Source organism: Mauremys reevesii, linkage group 21, assembly GCF_016161935.1.
Source record: "Mauremys reevesii isolate NIE-2019 linkage group 21, ASM1616193v1, whole genome shotgun sequence".
NCBI lineage: Eukaryota > Metazoa > Chordata > Testudines > Geoemydidae > Mauremys > Mauremys reevesii.
This window is the reverse complement of record NC_052643.1, coordinates 6,291,543-6,313,486: the sequence shown is the minus strand read 5'-3', so window position 1 is coordinate 6,313,486 and position 21,944 is coordinate 6,291,543. Positions and strand designations below refer to the sequence as shown.

The window sequence follows — 21,944 nt, the reverse complement described above, 5'->3', positions numbered from 1 at the left end:
ACAATGTAAGTCCTGGATCTCCAGGCTCCAGTGCAAGAAAATGGTGCATCGGGCAGGAGCGACGCCGTGTAACAGGAGCTCAGCAGTGACACTGCCGTGTGCTCTGAAAAGAGCCCCTCCGAGCTAGAAAGCAGGGCCCAGGCTGTGCCGGCACAAGAGGGGCAGCAGCGCGCGGATACCCTGGCGAGGCCCCTGCTGGTGTATCGAGGCCCAGCACCGGCCCTTACCTGGAAATCCGCTGGCCACGGCTGTGGCTCCGGGCTGAGCGGGCACAGATCCTGTAGGTGGGCTTTGCGAAGGGGATTCTTCCCCAGGGCTGCGCTCGGATCGCTGGCTGTGAGGACCCTCTTGAAAGGCTCGGGGTTGGCAATCTGATTGGTGCTGTACACCCTTCGCCTGGAGGAGGATTTAGGGTCCAGCCCTGTTCGAAGGAAGAGCTGATCAGCGGCGGGACCAGCCAATGCCAGTCAGGTCTTTAACATCCCCAGAGAGTGGGAGACCCCTTCCCGCCCAATCACTCCCACCAACTCCACAGAGAATCGCCCTGACTCTGCTGGGAAGATGGACCTTGGATGGGGGAGAGAGAAACCAGGTAGGGAGAAGGACAACAGAGATTTCCGCTTGAGAGACCCAGGGAAAAGAACCCTCCACACTGCTCATACGCAGGGGTGGCCCAGGCATGAAGCGGCCAAGCTTTGGAATATAGTACATGGACTTACGTTCATAGAGCGGCTTTCGTCCTGAAGGATCCCTATTTGAATCAGGAATCCCTGCACCCAGGACTGACATGGGAGGGAAAAGAGCCGTGACACTGTTGGGATTTGACTGGGCCAACAGGATCAATATCCTTAGCCTTGAGAAAAGTGCCAGGGACTTGTTAATGCCCATGAGGTCAGGACCTTGGTTTTACGTCTGCCCCAGACTCCTCTCTCCTCACTGAGTGTGACTTTGGTCCTTGTTAAGGGACTGTTTTGCAAGTCTGAGGAATGTCTAGGCAAAGAGTTGCCCACCTCTGTCCTCTCCCCATGCTGGCAGGTAGGTAAACAACATTCGTCCCATTCTGCTGATGGGAAACGTGAGGCAGGGAAAGGCAAAGTGACTTGCACAATGTCGCAGGCCGAGTCAGTGGCAGATCCAGGAATACAGAACCAAAGAGTCCTGATTCCCAGTCCCCTAATCTAAGCCCTCTCCCTCCCTTTGTGGAAGCAACAGGGCCTGGCATGTCCCCAGAGGGATACACTCATCGGGCTGCCTAGCAGTGGGATGGGGTTCAGGAAGATCCTACATCTGGAATTGGAATTTGGCCTGATCCAAACCTTGCAGAGGGTCACCAAGAGGCCAGGAAACCTTTTAGTGCAGATGGTTTTGGCTACGAGACGGAGCGTAAACATTGCAATAATAGTCCCAGGGCCAGAGCCCAGCATGTGCTGCAAATCTCGGGGATGGCTATTCTCAGTGGGTTCCCAGTTCGATTCCCAGACATGTTTGGAAAAAGCAGCCAAGCCAAATGGAGTCTCTGAGCTTTGTGTGGTTTGTTGCCACTTCTCCAGAGACCCCTGCCACTTCTCCAGAGATACAGCTGAAGGGATGTTATCTGAAAGCGACAAACCAGTGGCTAAAGGCAATGATCAGGAAGAGGAGTGGGTGATGCTATCGGGTTTACAACAAGGAGAAACTGACCAGTATCTGGGTCAGATTCTCTCCTTGGTTCTCCACCAACCACCAAGAGATCAGGGGTCCGCTCTGAAGGGAACCCCCCCTCAGAGTCCTTGGGATAGCTCCAGCTGTCCGAGCCAGCTCCCTCTTCCTGGGAGTGAAAGAAAACGGAACTGCCTGACTCCTGGGAATGCATCATGCTGTAGCGCCGCCTCTTGTCCTGCGGAAGAAAGGGAAAGAGAAGAATTGGGCTGGAATGCTGCATCCGCTCTGGCTTGCTGGGTCTGGAAAGGGCTCAGGATATTCACGGAATTAGCAATTCGGACATTATCCCTACACCTCTTGATGAAGTGCCCAGTTACCCAATGTCTAGTGCCCCTTCTCCCTTTATCCAATTGTCCTATACCCCTTCTCCCCTCCCCCGTTGTCCCTGATTGTAGAACCAGAGAACTGGAAGGGACCTCAAGAGGTTATCCAGTCCATTCCCAAGCACTCGTGGCAGGACTAATTATCTAGAACATCCCTGACAGCTGTTTGTCCAACTTGCTCTTAAAAATCGCCAACGATGGAGATTCCACAACCTCCCCAGGCAATTTATTCCAGTGCTTAACCACCCTGACAGTTGCAATTTAAGCCCATTGCTTCTTGTCCTATCCTCCGAGGTTACGAAGAACCATTTTTCTCCCTCCTCCTTGTAACAACCTTTTACATACTTGAAAACTGTTATCATGCCCCCTCTCAGTCTTCTCTTCTCCAGACTAAACAAACCCATTTTTTTTTTCAATCTTCCCTCAGAGATCATGTTCTCTGGACCTTTAATCATTTTTGTTGCTTTTCTCTGGACTTGCTCCAATTTGCCCACATCTTTCCTGAAATGTGGTGCCCAGAACTGGACACAATAATCCAGCTGAGGCCTAATCAGCCCAGAGCAGAGCGGAAGAATTACTTCTCGTGTCTTGCTTACAACACTCCTGCCTCATCCCTTCACATCCTTATGCCTCAGGTGATTACAGCTGGTGCTTTTCAAGACTGTTGGGTCTTCTGTTGGCTTGTGTTATGTTCGGGAAGGAGAGGAAGAGAACACAGCACAGTGGGATCAAACAACTCCCCCCTTCCTCCTGCACCTCAGTGGTGCACAGCTGACCCGTGAATGGAAGTGGGGCAAGCCACTCGGCAAGACACCTTGTCTGGTGGCAGAGTTTTCTGTGCATGTGACGAGCGTAATATCCCAAGAAGGATTCAAGTCAGGGCCACCGTGGCCTTGGGAGAGCAGCCCTGCAACAGTATGTGGCTACCAAGCTGGGAACTCCTGCTGGTCGAGCTCCCAGCCACGGTGCCCCGTACAGCCACATTCACTTCATGACTCATATCTGAGAGCGAAGTCTCCACACCGGGGAAGAGTGAGAGTGTGTGTGACTGGCTCTCCCACCACCCCCGCATACACACACCCACGCCCCAGGCACACTCACACATACACACGTATTCACACACACCATGCACGTGCACACCCAAACACATTTGAATGCACAAACATACATACATTCCCGTGGGGGCTGGGGAATGTGGCAGTCAGAGGTTACTTACAGCTCTGGGGTTGGGGATGTACAGGGACGTGTCACAGACAATGCCGTACCCAACCAGCCGGTCGCCAGGGAAGAGACAGCTGGCACTGACTGGGGAGATCAAGACCTCAGTGGTCTCAGGAAAGACCCACTCCACGGTTACATCACTCAGGACGGGTGCCATCGCTTTCTTCAGAGACTTGATCATCTGGCAGGACAGAGCACAAACCCATGTGGACTGTCCAACGGCAGAGGGGAAGGTGTTGTGAACAAGTGTGCGGGGACGTGTTGTGAGCACGCGCGTGCATGGATGCCTGAGCGTGTCGGCATGCACCCGTGGGTGAGTATGTCAGTGTGTGAACATGCTGGGGGGGGTCTCAATGTGTTGCACAGTGAACATAAACAGACCTTCCCACCTGGATTTCAGAGTCACCGATTGTCCTCTCCAGAGCCCATCACAATGTGAGGTCTTGAGTCTAGCTGACAGAACAGGCTGAGCACACAGGGAGAGGCCGATGGCCCAGCTGCTCTTGTCTCCTGCCTGCATCTTACGCATGATGCTTCAGGGGAAAGTGGAAAAAATCCACCCTTTACACATCTGGCCGATTGGGCAAACTGATTTTGGCAGAAATCCCCGCCTGCCCCATGAGGGTGAGAGACACCAGAGGGGAGTGATAGGGCCCTGGGAACTCACCTGCTACAGTATTCCTGTCTCCAGTATTCCAAACTCCTCAGCAGAGTGAGCAGGTGGTTTATGCCACCTGATCCTTCAGCTGCCAGACACCAGTCTGGGCCAAGAAAGCAACTTAGAGCATCCCTGAGGCTGCTCCAAATCGTGCCATCTACCACCAGCCCTCTGCACTCCAGCCAATTTCCTTTTTGCCCTGCCAAGCCCCCTACACCGGGGGCAATGAAACCAACCATGGGTGCGTTTCCAAAAATCCTCAGTGTGAATTTCAGCAGATGCCTTTGCTGCAGGATAACACTCTGGTACCTTGGATGGCAGGAAGGTCCCTGCTTTGCATAGGCATTAATCACTCACACACCGTGTGGAGTGCGCTCGAACTCTGTGCCATCCCTTCCCCATCTCCCCAGCCATGAGACACGCTTGCCTTTCTCTAGAGAACTCCCTGAGGCGTTCCAAACAAGCCTCCAGTGCAGGCCCCGAGAGATCTCTGCGCTCGGAATCAACATGTCATCACGTCTTTCCAAGGACAGAGAGCCATTCTCGCAAGCACACAAAGAGGCTACTGGTAGCTCAGGACTGGGCCAGCTGGGGTCAATTACACTCTCTGTAAATCAACGTAGCCCCACTGACCTCTATGGAGTTATGCCAGGTTATGCTAGCTGAAGATCTAGGCTAATATTCATGTTTATATTACAGGCAAATCATAGAATCATAGAATCATAGAATTCAAGATCAGAAGGGACCATTATGATCATCGTCACTGCTCTCCATCCGTCACTGCTTTCCCACTAGGAACTGTTTTCCAGAGTGCAGAGAGAAGTTAAAAAGAGATTTATACACAGGGCATTTTAAACTTTCCATATGGTTCAATGTCCACAATATAGGATCTGTAAGACACACCAGGATGTGCTTGATGGGGCCATTAATTGATGCCTCAGAAGGCTGAAGACCATCTGTATAACAAGTGAGGCCTGTATTAACAGCCCTGTGAAAACACCCTTTCCTGTCTTGGGGCTTAATTTATAACACAGGCGCTTGTGCTTCTCTGTCTCTGAAAGTGCTTCACAGGCTAGAGGGGGAACAGGATCGGGCCCTTTCCGTGACACATGTCATTACAGCTGGCATTTCCGACCCTGGTGCTAGGCTGGACTGAACCAATGGGAGTCTGTCAAAGTTAATGCACAAAGAAGGGTGAATCTCGGTCTCCCACTGATGTCAGTAAATCATATGAACCCAATGACTGTTCCTGGGGAGAGCTGAGCGTTCTATCCCAGAGGGGTCAGGTGCGGAAATGCAAAAGGTTTAGGGTGTGTCTACACTGCAATCATGGCATGTGACTGCAGCTCGTCTAGACAGACCTGAGCTAGTTTAATCTAGTTAGCTCCAGATTAAAGCTGCAGCATGCCCTAGCCTCCCAGGTAACTGTACAGCCCTCCTGGACTTCACTGATTAATCCAAGCTAGTTCCGGTGTGTTTAGACTAGCAGCAATCACCCCTCCCCACCCCATGATTTCAGTGTAGACAAACCCCAAAAGAACGGGAATGGAAGTGGAGGGGAGGCAGATGATAAAGGAACCGTAACTCCCAGTTTGGAGTGTAAATGCTGTAGGAGAGAGATGGGTGTCGGGTCTCAAACGCTGCCAGTGAGACAGGCTGTAACCAGGCGAGGTGGGAATAGTGAGGCTGTGAATAATGAACCTTGTAATGCAACTCTGTGGAGCGAAAGTGACAGGTGCAGGGAGCCCCCTTATTTATGGCATTGGCAGCATGGGAGCCAGACATCAAAACCTCGAAACTGCTTCCCAGCCGGCGTTAAAGTCAGTTTAACCAGCATAACTACTGCACGGTTATTTCCCTTCCGTGTACCCTGTGAACCTCCAGGCGGCTGGGCTGAGCAAAATGGGGGATTTTGACTTCACTTCACAGTTACTTAGCTGCCTGGATGCCAAGTCCTCTGTTTCGTTTGCCACCAGGAGCGTGTCGCGCCTACCGCTTCCATTCCTCCCTGCACACAAGCTCTGACTCCCCAATGAGTCTGACACTCAGGCTCTTTTCCATCCCTCTCTCCTCGCCCACACGCTGTGTAGGAGTTGGCGAGCCAGGCCCAGAGCAAGGAATTGTGCCGAGAGCAGCTTGTGACCACCCCCACGCCCCAATGAGATGAGATGTTCACTAAAATGCAACATGTCTGTTCCCCTGGGAAACGGACCATGTTGTTGTTGTTTGAGTCCAGAGAGGCCTACAGGAATTTCAGCTCAGGAGAGGGAGAGGTTGGGAGGGGGGATTCGGTCCAACAGCTCCGTGCTGGTGTGTTCAGGATCATCCTGATCCTTCTTCCCACGAGCCGTGTTTGTGGGACGTTAACATCAAAGTCAGGGCCTGAGAAACATCCCTGCAATGCAGTTCTTGGTCACAGCGATCCCTGGGTTCAGGGAGTGACACAAACCCCCTCAGTGACCCCTGCCGTCACCCACCTGCTCAGCTGCAGGTCTGTCAAATCAGCAAATCATCCATCCGCCTTCTTCGCTCCTCTGTATGCAGTCCCAGCCCAGCCCCTTTGCAGGACAGCTGCTCCCTTGCCCCAGCCCAGCTTTGCTAGGGTGCAGAGAAGCCTCCAGTCTTTGGGGCACCGATCCAGACAGACCCAAGCTCTGAGCCCTGCGTGGTTTGCCCCCTCCCCACAAGGAAAAGCCGGCGATGGGAGGGATCCGGAGGAGCAGTACCTTTGGCTGCAGCCTCTCGCCCTCGGCCAGGAATTCTGCACTCCCCTTGGACACGGCAGCCAGCCCGCACACCAGCCTCCGGCAGGCTTGCTGCCCAATGCCAAAGCTGTAGCACCTGGGGAAAGATGGACATTCAGGATACAGGTCAGGGGCGAGGAGCGAGGGGCCGTTAGAGCAGGAGGCCGGGTGTGGGATCAGACCCCTACCCCCAGCTAAGGCTGGGCAATGTAATAGCATTGAACAGTCCCAGCTCCCCTAGACTTCAACGGGAGCTGCAGGCGCTCGGCCCTTCTGAAATCAGCCCCCAGTGAGGTGCCTAAACGTGCAGCGAGGCAGCCAGCTGTTTAGCGTTGACTGCTCAGCCCCGGTCAAAAGGGGACGAAACGAGAGGGGGATGCCGCCCCGCTGGCACCCGAAGGGACGCGGGCTTGCTGGGCACTGGCCCTGGGGCACCCCCGCCCTCTATCTCCACTTGCCGGCTTTTGCAGCAGCTCGTTCCCTCCCTCTCTGAATACAAACAGGCTGCTGGTTTCCCCAGCCGAGTCCTGCGGTCGATACCGCTAAAGACCTGGCGATTAGCGCTGCTCAGGATTCAAATAAACTTTCTCAAGGAAAGAGCAGCCCAGTGCTTTCCCGGCCCTGCTGAAGTGACCTTTCCCTTGTTGTTGTTGTTGTTGTTGCTCCTGGCTGAAGCCTGTGATCAAGAGTTGGCAGGAAAACCCCTGGGGCTGGGGCCTGGCTGGCTAGTGCCGGGCAGGGAAGCACTGGTCTCACTTCATCGGCTAAGGGCTCAGCTCTGCTCCCACCGATGACCATGGGAACTGAGCACAGGGAAATGGCAGCTGTTCTAAGAGAGGCCGGGAGGGTTGAACAGAAGTCAATGGAAGTTGCAGGTGCTCAGCACCTTTCAGGATTTGTCCCCGTCTGTTTAAGACACACTCCTGCCTTGGAGCAGGGGTTTCCACCGCCCCTAGGAAAGGACTGTCTAAGGACTGGCGAACAGGAGACACAACCCGCCGCCCACCCAGCACCTTGTTCCCCTCTGCTCTTCTCCAGCCCTGCCCATCTGGAACACCCTGAGCAATTACCTCTCAGGGCTGCTTAGTCTGAGCAGAACCTTCCTCCCTCGGAGTGAGGGGTCTGGAGGTCCCACTGGCCCCACAGAAGGGGAGGGGAGGGCGGGGGGCATGGACACAAGAAGGGAGGGAGAATCTTCGAGGATGAGAGGGAAACTGATCATTTGTTTTTTCTGTTCTGTTTCTCTGGTTTCTGAAACTGCGCAGCAGCCTGTCCGGTGGGAAAGGTGTGCAGCCTGGCGCTCCAGCTAATCCGGGATCCTTCTCCGATGGCGACCAGCACCAGCTGTTTCAGGGGAAAGCACAAACCCCTCCAGAACCCACCTGACTTTGCAATACGGTGCCCTGCAGGGCGGGGAATTCCTTCCTCGCTCCCCGCTGATGCCCCTCATCTCATGGAAAGGCCTGGAGGTTTCATTGTGTGGACAGAACAACAGATCCTGTTATTTATGCCCCTTCTGAATGGATTTAGGGCTTGTCTACACTTGGAAGTTAAGTGAGATTAAAGTAGGGGGTGTATTTAAAATGCAGTTGCTATTCCCCTGATAACTACATGTGGCCAAGACCTTAGTAAACATACAGGGAAAGTTGCTTGATTGCATTTCCTATCAGTGCAAGGAAATCACCAGGAAAGGCAACATTACCATCCAGTGCACACTCAGTTCACATCTTACCCCCCCTCACACAACACACCCCTCAAACGCGCGCTGGCCCAGGAAGTGTGGGAAGTTGGGTGCTGATACTTACGCTTTTTCATGCATACCAGAGGGACTCAATCCCCACCATAGCTGCAAATCTTAGCACAGCCCCCCCCCCTTAATAAATGTCAGATCCTTTTTTTAAAACCATCCCAGGACATGTGACTCAATGATATATTGTGGCAATGAGTTCCACAAGTTCTCTTTATGTCACATAAATACCATGCATTTCCTTTAAACTGCTTTTCACATTTGCTTTTCAGAATATTTGATTTTTTTATGCTGCCCCGCACTAGATCCAGCTGGGACTCAGAACCAGATGTATTAAAAGACTGCAAGGAAGACTGTTCTCGGGTCAATCCTGCAAGCAGAAGACATCAGCAAAGAGGCTGCTCTAGTGAAACTGCCAGCCCAGTTTCCCTGGCTCAGATTGTCTGGATGACCTTCCAGAAAAGCACCTGAACTTCTGGGATCCATTCCAAACCCTGCTACGACAAGCTACCGTCCTGCCTTTCATTCTGAGTGTGGGATGACTGTGAAATATAAGATGGAGGCCTGCTGCTCGCATTGCACTCCGAGTCCCTTACGTGCTGCTTTTTGTCCCATATGCCAGAGGATCCCAGAGTTATCCATACCTGGTGGAGAAAGAGTGGTTCCGCAGCAGCTCAATGACCTTCCCGGTGTTGCTAACAGCTCCGTCGGTCAGCAGGAAGAGCAGGCGCGGATGGCCCCTGTGGATGGGCTGCCGGATGATCCACTTTAAAGGGGATAAAATGTTGGTGCCACCCATATCCGCCCGGATCTTCTTGATGCTCTCACACGCAAGAGCCAGACTCTCCTGCAAAGGGAGCAGAAGCACCCACTAGCTAGAGTCATCGTGGTAAATACTGATTGATGCTGAGCGCTGATATAACCCATTTCGTCTGGGGATCCCAAAGCACGGTACGAGATGACGACACCCCCATTTTAGCGGATGGGGGAAATGGGGGCCTGGTGAGGAGAAGTGACTTGCTGCGGGTCAGACAGCAAGTCAGTGGGAGAGCTGGGAATACAACCCACATCTTCTCAACGTTCGGTCACCTGCTCTAACCACCAAGCCACGCTGCCTCTGTGAAAGGCATGCACCCAATGCATCTGCAGCTATTTTCTGTAGGTGAAATTCACCCCACACGGAGGGCAGCGCAAGGCATGTGCAACACAGAAATCCCAGATAAGCTTGATTTTTAGGACTTAAAGAGGGCTGGTGCCTGGGCCAGGTGCCAATGCTGTCCCTCTGCAAGGGAGTAGTTTCACTCTGTGTGCAAGGGCATCTGCGATTGTGTAGACCTGTGTGTGTGTCCTTAGACAGTGAGCTCCCTAGAGCGGGGTCTCTGCTTCTTCAGTGCTAGGAAAGAGCCTCGCACGTAGCAGGTGCTTCTGTAAATGAACAATAATAGCAATCAAGACAATTGCAGGGTGCATATGTGACAGCGGTACATGTGAGTGCATGGGCCCCACAGTGAAGGTCCTGCACTGTATGTATGAATGGGGAAAAGTGGAAGTCAGCGCACAGGATCTTTTGTGATAGCAGCATGGATGTCTAGGGCTGTACAAGGTATACACAGAACTTTGTGTGCATTTTTCTGTGCCTGTTAATCCACACCCTAAGGAACTCTTAGTGCTTTTCAGCCCATAGCTCGGGATTTGTCTTAGCTGAGGGTGATCTGGGCCATCGACCCAGACATCAGGAGGTAATGGCCTCATGCCTGTAACGTTATAGGCGTGAATGACTGGCACGTACCGTAGCCTTTTTATGGAAAGGCTAGATCCCATTTGTCAATGTCTGATGCTATATGGTGTGCAAACCCCCACCCTGCAGTATACTGGGCTGCAAGAGGATGTGTGGTTCTCTTCTAGTGAGCATGGCGACGGCTCAGAGGCATAAAGGCCTGGCACCTGCTGGAGAAGGGGGCTGGGTTGATGAAGTCTGCAGGATCAGCTCTTTTCTGTTTCAGGAGGTTTCTGATCATTCTGGCCCTCCCACATGCTATTGCTCATTAGCTCATTCAGGAACAGCCCAGCATGGCCAGTGCAGAGAGAGTCCAGGAAAGGTGAGTTCCTAAAAGCCATGTGATGGAAAGTCAGAACCTCCAAACCTAGGTCACTACCTTGGCCACAAAGAGAGGGGTTCTGGTGTCTCTGTCCTCTCAGAATAAGTTGCTAAAATTCAGGTGCCCAGTGTAGAAGGATCTGGGATATTAGCACCCCCCTGTTAATACCTGCCAAGGTGAGCATAGCAGCCCAAGTGAAGGAACTTGGACTCCAGACCAAGCCCAGAGGATTGTGGCTAGTGGTGTGTGTAGCTGCTTCCCACAGAGGGGCTGGGCAGTGACTGAGCTACACAACCAGCTCCCTGGAACAGACGATCCCAGGGCAGGGCACGGTCGGCATCAGCTGTAGCATGTACCCTGATACCATCCTGCAAAGGCAGCATCTGAGCTGCAAGGCCCCTGCCCTCTTCTGTGAGTGCCAACGAGTTTGGAAATGTCTTCACCCACCTCACAGTAAGTTTGGCTGGAAGGAAAGAGGGTCTTAAAGGTCGACCCAAATCCGATGACGTTGAAGAGGCAGGCCGGTGCCAGGCTCTTCAGTATGACCAGCAGGGCGTCCTGTGAGGGTGAAGGAAGTAAAAGTGAACACGTCAGGAAGCCTGATATCTGATTGGCAGCCTGAGCTTTACCGGCAGCACCACCCTCCTGGCTTTCCTTCTCCACGTTAACGTCACCACTCCCCTGCATTTGGCTGCATGCCGTTCAATAACACAAGAGAATAACACTGCTTGGTTCACAGAATCATAGAAATGCAGGGCTGGAAGGGACCTCAAACGGTCACCAAATCCAGCCCCCGGCACTGAGGCAGGGCCAAGTAAATCTAGACCCTCCCTGACAGCTGTTTGTCCAGCTTGTTCTTAAAACCTCCAGTGATGGGGATTCCACACCCTCCCTTGGAAGCCTGTTCCAGAGCTTAGCTACCCTTAGAGTTAGCAAGTTTTTCCTAATCCTAATCCTTGCTGCAGATTAAGTGCATAATTTCTTGTCCTATCTTCAGTGGACATGGGGAACAATTGATCATCGTCCTCTTTGTAACAGCCCTTAACATATCTGAAGAGTGTTAACAGGTCCCACCTCAGTCTTCTTTTCTCAAGCTTGGATTTTTTTAACCTTTCCTCATCGGTCAGGTTCTTTAACCTGCTTATCATTTTTGTTGTTCTCCTCTGGATTCTTCTAATTTGTCCATATCTTTCCTAAAGTGTGGCACCCAGAATTGGACACACAACTCCAGCTGAGGCCTCACTAGTGATGAGTAGAGTGGGACAATTAGTTCATGTGTCTTACATACAACATTCCTGTTAATATACCCCAGAATGATATCAGCGTTGTTCACAACTGCATCACACTGATTTGTGATCCACTATCACCCCCAGATCCTTTTCAGCAGTACGACCACCCATTCTGTAGTCATGTCTTTGAGTTTTCCTTCCCAAGTGAAGTACTTTGCACTTTCCTTTGTTAAATTTCATTGTGTTGATTTCAGCTCATTTCTCTAATCGGTCACAGTTATTTTAAATTCTAATCTAATCCTATTCTTCAAAGACCCTCCCAAATTGGTGTCATACTCAAATTTTATATGCACACTCTCCATTCCATTATCCAAGTCTTAAGGAAAATATTGAATAGTACCAGACCCAGGACTGACCCCTGCGGGACCTCACTAGATACGCCCTCCCAGTTGGACAGCGAACCATTGATAATTACTCTTTGAGTAGGGTCTTTCACCCTGGTGCACACCCACTTTATAGTAATTTCATCTAGACCACAATTGCCTAGTTTACTTTTACATGATTCACACATTAAGAAAACACTGCATGCATCTGATTGCTAGTCTCCCCCCAAAAAGCTCCTCGGGACAGAGGTGGGTAGTATGCACCCAAAAATGTAAGATTTTGGGGTGGGTTTTAATAAGAGGCTTCACAGAACTTTAATAGAATTGTTTTCATGAACTTAAAAAAAATCAATGTAAACCATTTTTGGATAGAAATCTTCTCTGTGAACGCAGCCGTGTGTATTGTGTGAGAAACTATCTGGCGTGGTTTTTTTCTTGTGCAAAGTGCACAAAATAAACAAAACAGCATAAATACTGAAAAAAGTAATTTGTTTTTTTAATTTTTTAAAAAACTGCTCTCTCAGTGTGAATGATGCAAGGTGTGAATATCAACACAGGTAAGGATGCTTCATTTTCCAATGAATGATTTTTCGCCTGAAAAATTCTCTTTAACTTTCCCTTCTGATCTGGTTCTTTTTATTAGAGAAAAGAAATGTAACCGATCTCATATCGTGCATGGTGGGAATGGAATGCTCCAGGATAAAGGGTGCTGCTCGTTTTGATAACAAACAGGAGACAGTGGATATGGAGTTTGCTTGTGAAGAAGAGGATGGTTAAAAGCCAAGTGCAGGTCAGTGATTTGTGGTGTTCCAGAGTGGTTTAGTGTTGTGTGTTTACATGAGGATGAGATCATACAGTTGTCAGTTTGCTGTGGGCAGCAGAAACCCAAGAGCCAGGGCCTGAGAGAATAGCTCCTAAGGTCAACGGAAGTGGGAGAGTCTCCTCGCTTTTCATTGACGGAGGCATGGATTAGATGACCCAAAAGGCCAGCAAGTTAAAAATATACCACTTCCAACTGAAGGGGAATTTTAGATTATCAGATGGTAACTGCCCGTTTGTAACTTGGCCACAGCACCAGAGTTAAACACTTCAGCTCTTAGGGTTTTTTCAAAGCCTAGTAAAGTTCATGGAAAAATGCCATGGAGCTTTGGATCAGATCCTTAAAGTCTCATGGGAACTTTATTGACCACAAGTTGATAGCACCTCTCTAGCTTCATGGCCACCCCAAATTCATTCCTACAAATAGTGCATCACATCTGCAAGGCATCCAGGTCTGGAACTCCCAGTGACTTCAGTGTGGGGGTTATGTCTGAGCCCTGTACTGTTTCTCTCTCTCTCTCTCTCTCTCTCTCTCACACACACACACACACACACACACACACACACACACACCTCATGACTGGCTGAAAACAGTCATGTGACAAGTGAGTAAGTTTGCATTGGAGACTCTCTGAGAGGTAAACAATACAGAGATCTGGAGCAATGTTAACCTATGAACATGGATGCATTTTGACTGGCTGCAGAGGAGTTAGGGAAAACTGTTATTCACCTCTGAGTTAGTGAGAGAACATATTCAAATTGCTGCTTCCTGAAAGGTTCAGCAGAGGTGATTTTTTCCCCCAGGATCTTGAAGTTGATATCTTTAGAAGTAGTTTTCAAAAACAGATTTCCAGATATTTCTAATGAAGCAATTCAAGGGTATGTTACAAATACGGACTTCACCTTTCAGCGAGCAGGAAGATGTATCGCTCCTTGAGGTAACTATTGATCACAGATCCATAAACCTAGATGTTCACCTCAAGAGAAGTCAATATCTGCTTCTTATTCCATGTTTGCCAATATATATGCTTGACACAGTCACACTTACCGCCCTGTATATAGTTGTTTTGAAATGGTGAGCTGCATTAGAGCAGGATCACCAGAATGAAATCAGCGGCAGAAAATTAAAAGCATTGAGCTTTCCCCCTTAACATTTTAGTCTGGGCTTCTCTTCGTTCCCAAACTGAATTCCCTCCCCCTCCACCTCCAATTACACACACACACACACACACACAGCACAAGCACCAAATTACTCCCTATCTATTCATTTTAGATTCATTTTAATCTACGGATAGCTCTGTTGTCACATGGCACCGTTTTTATACCGTGCAGCTCCATTTCCTCCTTCTAACACATCCAAGTTCATCCCATGCAATTTATAGTCCAAGCTGATGACTATGCAAATGTTATTCAATCAAGTTCAATCCATCCAAAATGCATTAAAAGCAGCAACTGCATTCATTTACAAATGACAGAAGCCAGGAGAAAACAGGAGAGTGGGGCTTTTTTTTTTTGTTTTTTTTTTCTCAAGATATGTTGCCTTGAAAGGTGGACTCTCCTTTTCTTTAGAAGTAGAAGGGAAAGGGTGGGCTGGCAAGCATCCTTCTTCCATTCAGGATGGCCACATGACTGGAAATCTTCAAGGGCATTTCATACCAGCAGTTCCATTTCAGTACCAGGGACAGTTCCCTCTGTGCTACCCCGGTGAATTTCACCCCTAGAAAGCAGCTATTGTAGGCAAGGATTTTCAAAGGAGTTTAAGGGAGTTAGGTACATAAATCCAGGGTGCCTAATTCCCTTGGGTTCCTTTAAAAATCCCAGCCATCAAGAATAATGGGTTACATTCAGCACTGATGTAACTGCTAGGGTAGGGTTACACAGGGTGGACTGTATGTCAGAAAATAGGTGGAAAGTGACAGTCACTGGGTTTGTACAAGAGTGTAATTTACACAGCTTCCTGCATCAGCCTGAAATTATTTTTGAGGTCTCCCATGCAAATAATGACCAGGCTTGACCTGCTTAGCTTGTAAGAATTAATGAACCCATAGTTCAAGGTGATACGTTAAATAACATTACACAACACCAATCCCTGATATAGTACGTCTCCTCCCTAGATTGCACCCTGCTACACAAAGATGGGCACAGATTAGTTTAGTTACTAAATAACAATGATCTTTCACAGTTATATAGGGCAGTGGTTCTCATGGCTAAGGACCAGGACTAGGCTCAGGAGATATGGGTGTGAGTCACTGAATCTCTCTGTGTTTCAGTTCCCCAACTGTAAAATGGGGGTAATAGCCCTTCCTTTCTCGCACCCTTTGTCTGTCCCATCTATTTCGATTGTAAGCAAGTTGTGTATGTACAGCACCTGGCACAACGGGGCCCTGAATTCAGTTGGAGATTCTAGATGCTGCTCTCAAAAATATAAAGTAAATTATAACAACTAACCTTGCCTAAAACACCCCCGGGAAGAAGATATTATCCCCCTTGGCAGGTGGGTAAACTGAGGCCCGGGGAGATAAGTGACTTGCCCTAGTCCACATAGTGAATCAGTAGCTGAGCTGGGACTAGATCTAGATTTTCTGACCACTAGATAGCACTCCTCTGAGTGGGAAGGAATGCACACAGAGTAGAACAGAAGCTCCTAATGACTATCAGGTTGTAAAATGGGGGGCGGGAGGAGCAGTGTTTCCTTGCATATCAGTGAAGTAATCTTTCATCTCCAGCTGCTCTGACATCTCAGTGTAGTCCTTTGGCGATACCATGGCAGGGAACAGTCGGCTCTGCAGTCAGCTCTGTTTCCTAAGTGGCCCGTGGGCCTCACACTTGCAAAGGTGAGAGCAGGGCCGGCTCCAGGGTTTTTGCCGCCCCAAGTGGCGGGGAAAAAAAAAAAGCCACGATCGCAATCAGCGGCAGCTCCACCGCGCCGCTTTCTTCTTCAGCGGCAATTTGGCGGCAGGTCCTTCTCTCCGAGAGGGACTAAGGGGCCCGCCGCTGAAGAGCCCGACGTGCCGCCCCTTCCCTTTGGCCGCCCCAAGCACCTGCTTGCTGAGCTGGTGCCTGGAGCCAGCCCTGGGTGAGAGAAGTGCGAGTGCCTGGCAGAACGGGACTGCTTGCTTTTCAAAGAATGACAAAGGGAATTTTGAACGGGGTGACACTTAAATCTACTTCTTTTAAATTCACGTGTGCACGCACAAACACGCACGCATGCACCCACGCACGCACACGGACACACATGTGCGTACGTAAGATTGAGGGTACGAGGCTTTCGCGGCCCCCAGGCAGGCTCCGGCTCTCTGCAGGCGGCCTGTACAAACGAACCCTTCCAGAACTCTGCCAGCAGCCAGCGCACAGCAGGCAGAGCTCTCGTTCTCTGCGGGCGGGGGCCTTCCTAATCCTGTTCCCATGGAAACAAGAGCCAGCCTGGCAATGGTAAGACTTTGAACAGGGCTCCCGCTGGCGGGCCTCAGGTGACTATGCCCGGAAAGGGGATGCACCAGGGCCCAGGGCTGAGCTCCTGCAGCGGTCGGGGGTTCTCCATCCACCTGGCTCACCCCAGACACGGGTGGCACGGTGGGAGGAGAGGGTGTGGCAGCACCCCTGGCACTGAGCTAATTCAGTGGCTCTCCCAGGTATTCTCTGCCAGCAGGGCATCCACCTGCAACTTGGAGCTGCCCTTTCCTGGCAGAAATTCCAGGGGAAGGGCGGCTTTGCAAACCCTACCTGCCCTCCGCCGGGCTAGGGGATGTAGCAGCTCCTGCTGGCTCAGGAAAATGTAACACGCAGGGGTGAACTGACCCCAGAGAGTCCAGAAAGAAATCTTTCCAGGGCTGCCCCTCCCAAAACTGCAGCTGCTCACTGAGACCTACCAGGGCCAGCTGGCAAACACAGACCTGGCCTCTGACTGCAATAGGCAGAGACAAGAATCATTAAATAGTGACCAGAGCGATTTCCCCGTCGATGGCTGAAGGAGTTTCTAGGATGGAAATCTGGCTCACTCCTGGCCTGTACAGTTATACCAGACAGTGGTGCACAGCCAGGCTCCGGCCTGATCTACACCCTTTTCAGGGGCTGTCTGCATTGCAGCCAGGGTGAATGGCCGGTCTGTACCTGCTTGTACAGCTGGTGCTGAAGCCTGCAGTGTGGCATCCTCACTTCCGTTGTTAGCAGCTCACTAGAGTACATCTAGCACGCGTTTGTCTACCCAACCTGCCATTCCCACAGGGTACACGTCCCTGAAGTCGCTGGGGGAAGCTGGCACTGAATCCATCCCAAAGGAAGAATATTTGCCAGCCATACCCAAGCCCCCATCTTACTGCCCATCTTTTATTATCTCACTCCTGAGGGGGCCATTCTGCAAAGCACTTAATGGGACCTCCAAGAACTAAATAGTCATCTTGGTTCACATAGGGCCCAATCCTGTGAACTGTATTCATATAAATAGCCCCACTGAACTCACGGAGTCTCCTCATGTGAGTAAGGTTTGCAGGACGGATCCAAAATGCACTGAAAACAATGGAAAGGCTCCCATTGACTTTTATGGGCCTTGGCCAAAGCCAGTTACCATAAAGTCCTCAAAATAATATGACATGTTTATATAGTGTTATACCCCATAGGTAGGGCCCTACCAAATTCCCGGCCATGAAAAACACATCGTGGACTGTGAAATCTGCTCTTTTGTGTGCTTTTACCCTACACTATACAGATTTCATGGGGGAGACCAGGGTTTCACAAACTGAGAGTCCTGACCCAAAAGGGAGTCACAAAGGTTATTTTAGGGGGGGTTGCAGTATTGCCATCCTTACTTCTCCACTGCCTTCAGAGCTGGGCGGCCGGAGAGCAGCAGCTGTTGGCAGGGGCCCCAGCTCTGAAAGGCAGTGTCCTGCCAGCAGCAGTGCAGAAATAAGGGTGGCAATATCATACCGTGCCATCCTTACTTCTGTGCTGCTGCTGGCAGCAGTGCTGCCTTCAGATCTGGGCTCCCAGCCAGCAGCCACCGCTCTCCAGCTGCCCAGCTCTGAAGGCAGCACCACCGCCGCCAACAGCAGCGCAGAAGTACGGGTAGCAGTACCGCAACCCCCCCTACAATAACCCTGCAACCCCACACCCCCAACTCCTTTTTGGGTCAGGATTCCTACAGTTACAACACTGTGACATTTCAGATTTAAATAGCTGAAATCATGAAATTTATGATTTTTAAAATCCTATGACTGTGAAATGGACCAAAATGGACCATGAATTTGGTAGGGCCCTATTCATATGTACCTCTGGATTACAGCGCATGCGGCACATCCTCTGGCATATGCACTTGTACCTAGCTACCTCGACAGCTCAATGTCACCCTCCGCTGATATAGTCATGGTGCAATGCAGCAGCTCTTCGACACTGCACGGCAAAACTACAAGACAGTTTAGCACAGGCCACAAATAACTCATTTACCAGTTACAGCTGCAAAGGGAATTTAAACAGGTACATTATTGAAACTCAGAACTGTCACAGATTGTCAACAGAGTATTAATCAATTCCAGGCATTTTGAGAGTCACCCAAGACAGATGAAAGAACTTCAAGAGGAAGGGATAGTCAAAGTTGTGAAAGTGAAAGACTATAAACCAAGGTTTGTAACCTGTCCTTAACCAAATATGTTAACCAAATAAAAAACCCAATCTAAAAAAATTACATTTATAAAAAAAATATAATCGGTAATCAATAGTTAAAAATCGGTTAGTGGTAAAATAGTTGAAACAAAAGTAAAAGAAACAACGGCAAGAAACAAAAAAAAAAAGTAAAGAATAAAAATAAAAGACACATAGAAAACTAATCAATAAGAGTTAGGAAATCGTGTCTTAGTAATCTATTGCTAAGGTTTTTGGAACAGGACAAAGTACTTACATAGTGGACAAGGGACATAGTGGTCTTCCAGAAAAGCTCTTACGTAAATAACAAGGTCAAAGCAAAAAGGAAAGGTCCTTTCATGGATTGAGGGATAAAAGGAAAGGTCCTTGAAGTAGGAATTAATGGTAAATTCTCAGGAGGGAGAAGAGGGAGAGAAATTAGAAGAATGTGGAGGGAGAATCTGTAATTCCAGTCCTATTTCCCCAGTTATTCAACTATGACAGTTCAATCTATTCAACTTAAAAATAGATGAAACTGTGAGTAATGAAACTGTGCAGGACAGATGAAACTAAACAATAAGTCAAGAAGAAAAAAAAAGACAAAGAAGAACAAAGAAAACTTCAAACAAAAACAAAAAAAATGAGCAACAAAATGTAAAATAAAATATAATGTAAATAAAAAAAAAAAAAACTATAAAAATAAAAACAACCCTACTATTTATACATATACAAATGAAGAAAAAAAATTTGAGTGAAAAAGGATGGATGGAAAAAGATGTCACATAGTGTGCTCTGAAGCAGAAAAGTGTGCAGAGCAAAAAAGCAAAAAAAAAAAGGGAAAGAGAAAAAGAAAAATAGGAATAAGAATGAGATATATAATAATCCATGGTATATTATAGAATATAGATATGCCAATCCCGAATCTCTGGTGTGTCACCTCAAAATCTCTCACCTCATATCAAAAAAAAAAAAAGGAAAAAAGCAAGGTTCTAAAAGAGGAAAAGAATGAGAAAGAGGGTAGAGGAGGAGGAAGAGGTTTGGAATTAAAGAGGAAAGGACTCAGAAAAGAAAAGAGGAGAGGAAGGGGGATAAAATCATGAGTGATGTTGAGAAGTGAAAGATAAGGAAAAGTTAAGGAACTTATTCCATATAAAAAAACAAAATGGGATCTATAATTAATAGGCAGCAGGTTTAAAGCAATAAAAAAAAAAAAAAATTCAAACACTTTCTTCTTCAACATTCTTCACACTTACCTGAACTCCTTAGGAGAGAGAGGGCTAGGACTATAACAATGTTTAAAGGGGACTGGGGACTGGATAAATTCATGGTGGTCCATAAATGGCCATTAGCCAGGATGGGTAATGTAGAATGGTGTCTCTGTCGTCTGTTCGTGGATGGATGGAGATGGAGAGAGAGAGAGAGATCATTGATCTGCCTGTGGTGTCCTCAGGGGGGGGGCACTGGGGGCTGGTGTGACAGACAGAGCAGCTAGCTGGAGATGGACTTTTCTGACCCGACCTGCTGACCTTTCTTATGTTCTTATGTTATGTTCTTATGATTATTATTTCTAATGGCACCTTCTAGGCAAAGAGCTCAAAGTCCTTCACACATTCCACAGAGGTAGGTACATGTTATTATTTTGCTTTTACAGGTAGGAAAACAGAGGCACTGACTGGTGAAATGACTTGCCCAGGGTCACAGAGCAGGTCAGTGGCAGAATGTCACCTACAGAGTGACTAGCACCAACCACTTCCTGCAGTGTTTTGAGTTTCTTTGGGGGTCTTCCATCGAAGTACTGACCTGTCCCAACCCTCTGTGAAGTTTGACCAGACAGAGATAGAATGGCTGAAGAACACATTATATGCAAACCAGTGAGGTGCTGAAAACAAAACTGCTTTGGATTTGTTCCAGCCACAGAAGGGACACCCAGAGAGCCAAAAGAGATGGGCAGAGATGATTCATCAGCACGTAAAGAAACCCTTTTGCTAGCTAATATTTAACCAGAGTTTAATGCTCAGCCAATTCCCCTCAACTGCAGACCCTTAGGAGTCGCGTTTTACCCCTGTGGTACCTTGACGCGGCTGATGTTTGTGCCGCTCATGCTCCCGCTGCGGTCGATCAGAAATATAAACTCTCCCTGGGTTTTCCTGAGGTCTGGCTGGCTGCTTCTCAGGTCAGGGCAGAAGTTCAGCATGATCACGGGGTGGTGAGGGATGTCCTTGTTGAGACGTTTCCTGATGATTTCCGTCTGCAACAAGCAAGAAATGAACTCGAGAGGAAAGGCACCAGTGTTGCTGCTTATCGGTAAAACCCCTCCATGAATTCTCCCTTCCCCCCAACTCTAGGCATGAATCAAAGCCATGTTAGATGGCACAGTGTTAAAAGCACCTGAGCTCCGTCTCTGCTCCCCCCATTCCTGCCGCCCATGGAGCAGCTCCAGTGCTCAATGACATGTCTGATTTCTGTCAGGGAAGATGCACTCTGGAGGGCAAATGCTGCATGAGACCCCCAATCAGAGACTACCTCTGGATTGACTGCCTGCATGAATGCACACTGGGAACACAACCAATCTACATCTTATGGCAGAGGAGCTCCGAACACTTTATTGAGTAAGCCTCTCTGGATGAAGTCGGTAAGTGTTATTAGCATGTGCATTTTACATCTGGGGAAACTGAGGCACAGAGCCCTTAAGTGACTTGCTCAAGGTCATACAGTGATTAAATGGCAGAGCTAGGAACAGAACACACGACAACCTCAAGCAGTGTTCCACATCTAAACGGGGCACAATGGCTGGCTCTGTTATTTTCTGCTGATTCTGTTTTTTTCTACCTGTTTTTTTTTTTATCATATTTTATCACATACATTAAAATACCTGGCCTACCACTCCAGGTATAATTGCAATAGAAAACTGCATGCTACATAGTTTCTTTACTACACATCATACCTCAGACCTATTGGCTTTTTGCTTTTTTTTCATTTTACTATACGTATCAATCTTCATTTTAAAAAATCAATAACATTGAACTTTTTTTTTAAAAAAAGAGGCCCCACGATGCTTTTAGACTCCTCTTTGTTCTGTGTATTATGATTATTTATTTATATTACCATAATGCCCAGGAACCCCAGTCATGGGCTTGTACCCCATTGTGTTAGGTGCTGTACAACAACAGAACAAAAAGCCGACAGCGCCTCAGCTGACGTGAATCAGTGGAGCTCCACTGACTTATGGAGCAACACTGGTTTATACCAGCTGTGAGTCTGGCCCCTTGTCCCAGCTCTGCGGTATTGAAACACACTCTTAAGCAAACAGTTTTTCTGGGGAAAAAAAAAAGAAAGAAAGAAAGAAAAAACCAAGGCTGCCGATTCTCTCTGATTTCATGGGAAGTTCACAAACCTTCTGCCTGAAT

General features: G+C 48.8%; 1 protein-coding gene across 1 annotated transcript in view; it reads right to left on the bottom strand.

Moving 5' to 3' along the window:
* VWA5B1 (von Willebrand factor A domain containing 5B1) overlaps nucleotides 1-21,944 on the bottom strand; it is a 72,558-nt gene that overhangs the window by 23,303 nt on the left and 27,311 nt on the right. Inside the window, exons 9-15 of the mRNA XM_039509567.1 lie at nucleotides 20,609-20,785; nucleotides 10,941-11,051; nucleotides 9,039-9,241; nucleotides 6,630-6,744; nucleotides 3,241-3,426; nucleotides 1,681-1,876; nucleotides 228-421 (exon numbers count right to left, since the gene is read on the bottom strand). Of these exons, the coding sequence (XP_039365501.1) occupies nucleotides 228-421; nucleotides 1,681-1,876; nucleotides 3,241-3,426; nucleotides 6,630-6,744; nucleotides 9,039-9,241; nucleotides 10,941-11,051; nucleotides 20,609-20,785 (1,182 nt within the window). The remainder of the gene's footprint in view (nucleotides 1-227; nucleotides 422-1,680; nucleotides 1,877-3,240; nucleotides 3,427-6,629; nucleotides 6,745-9,038; nucleotides 9,242-10,940; nucleotides 11,052-20,608; nucleotides 20,786-21,944) is intronic.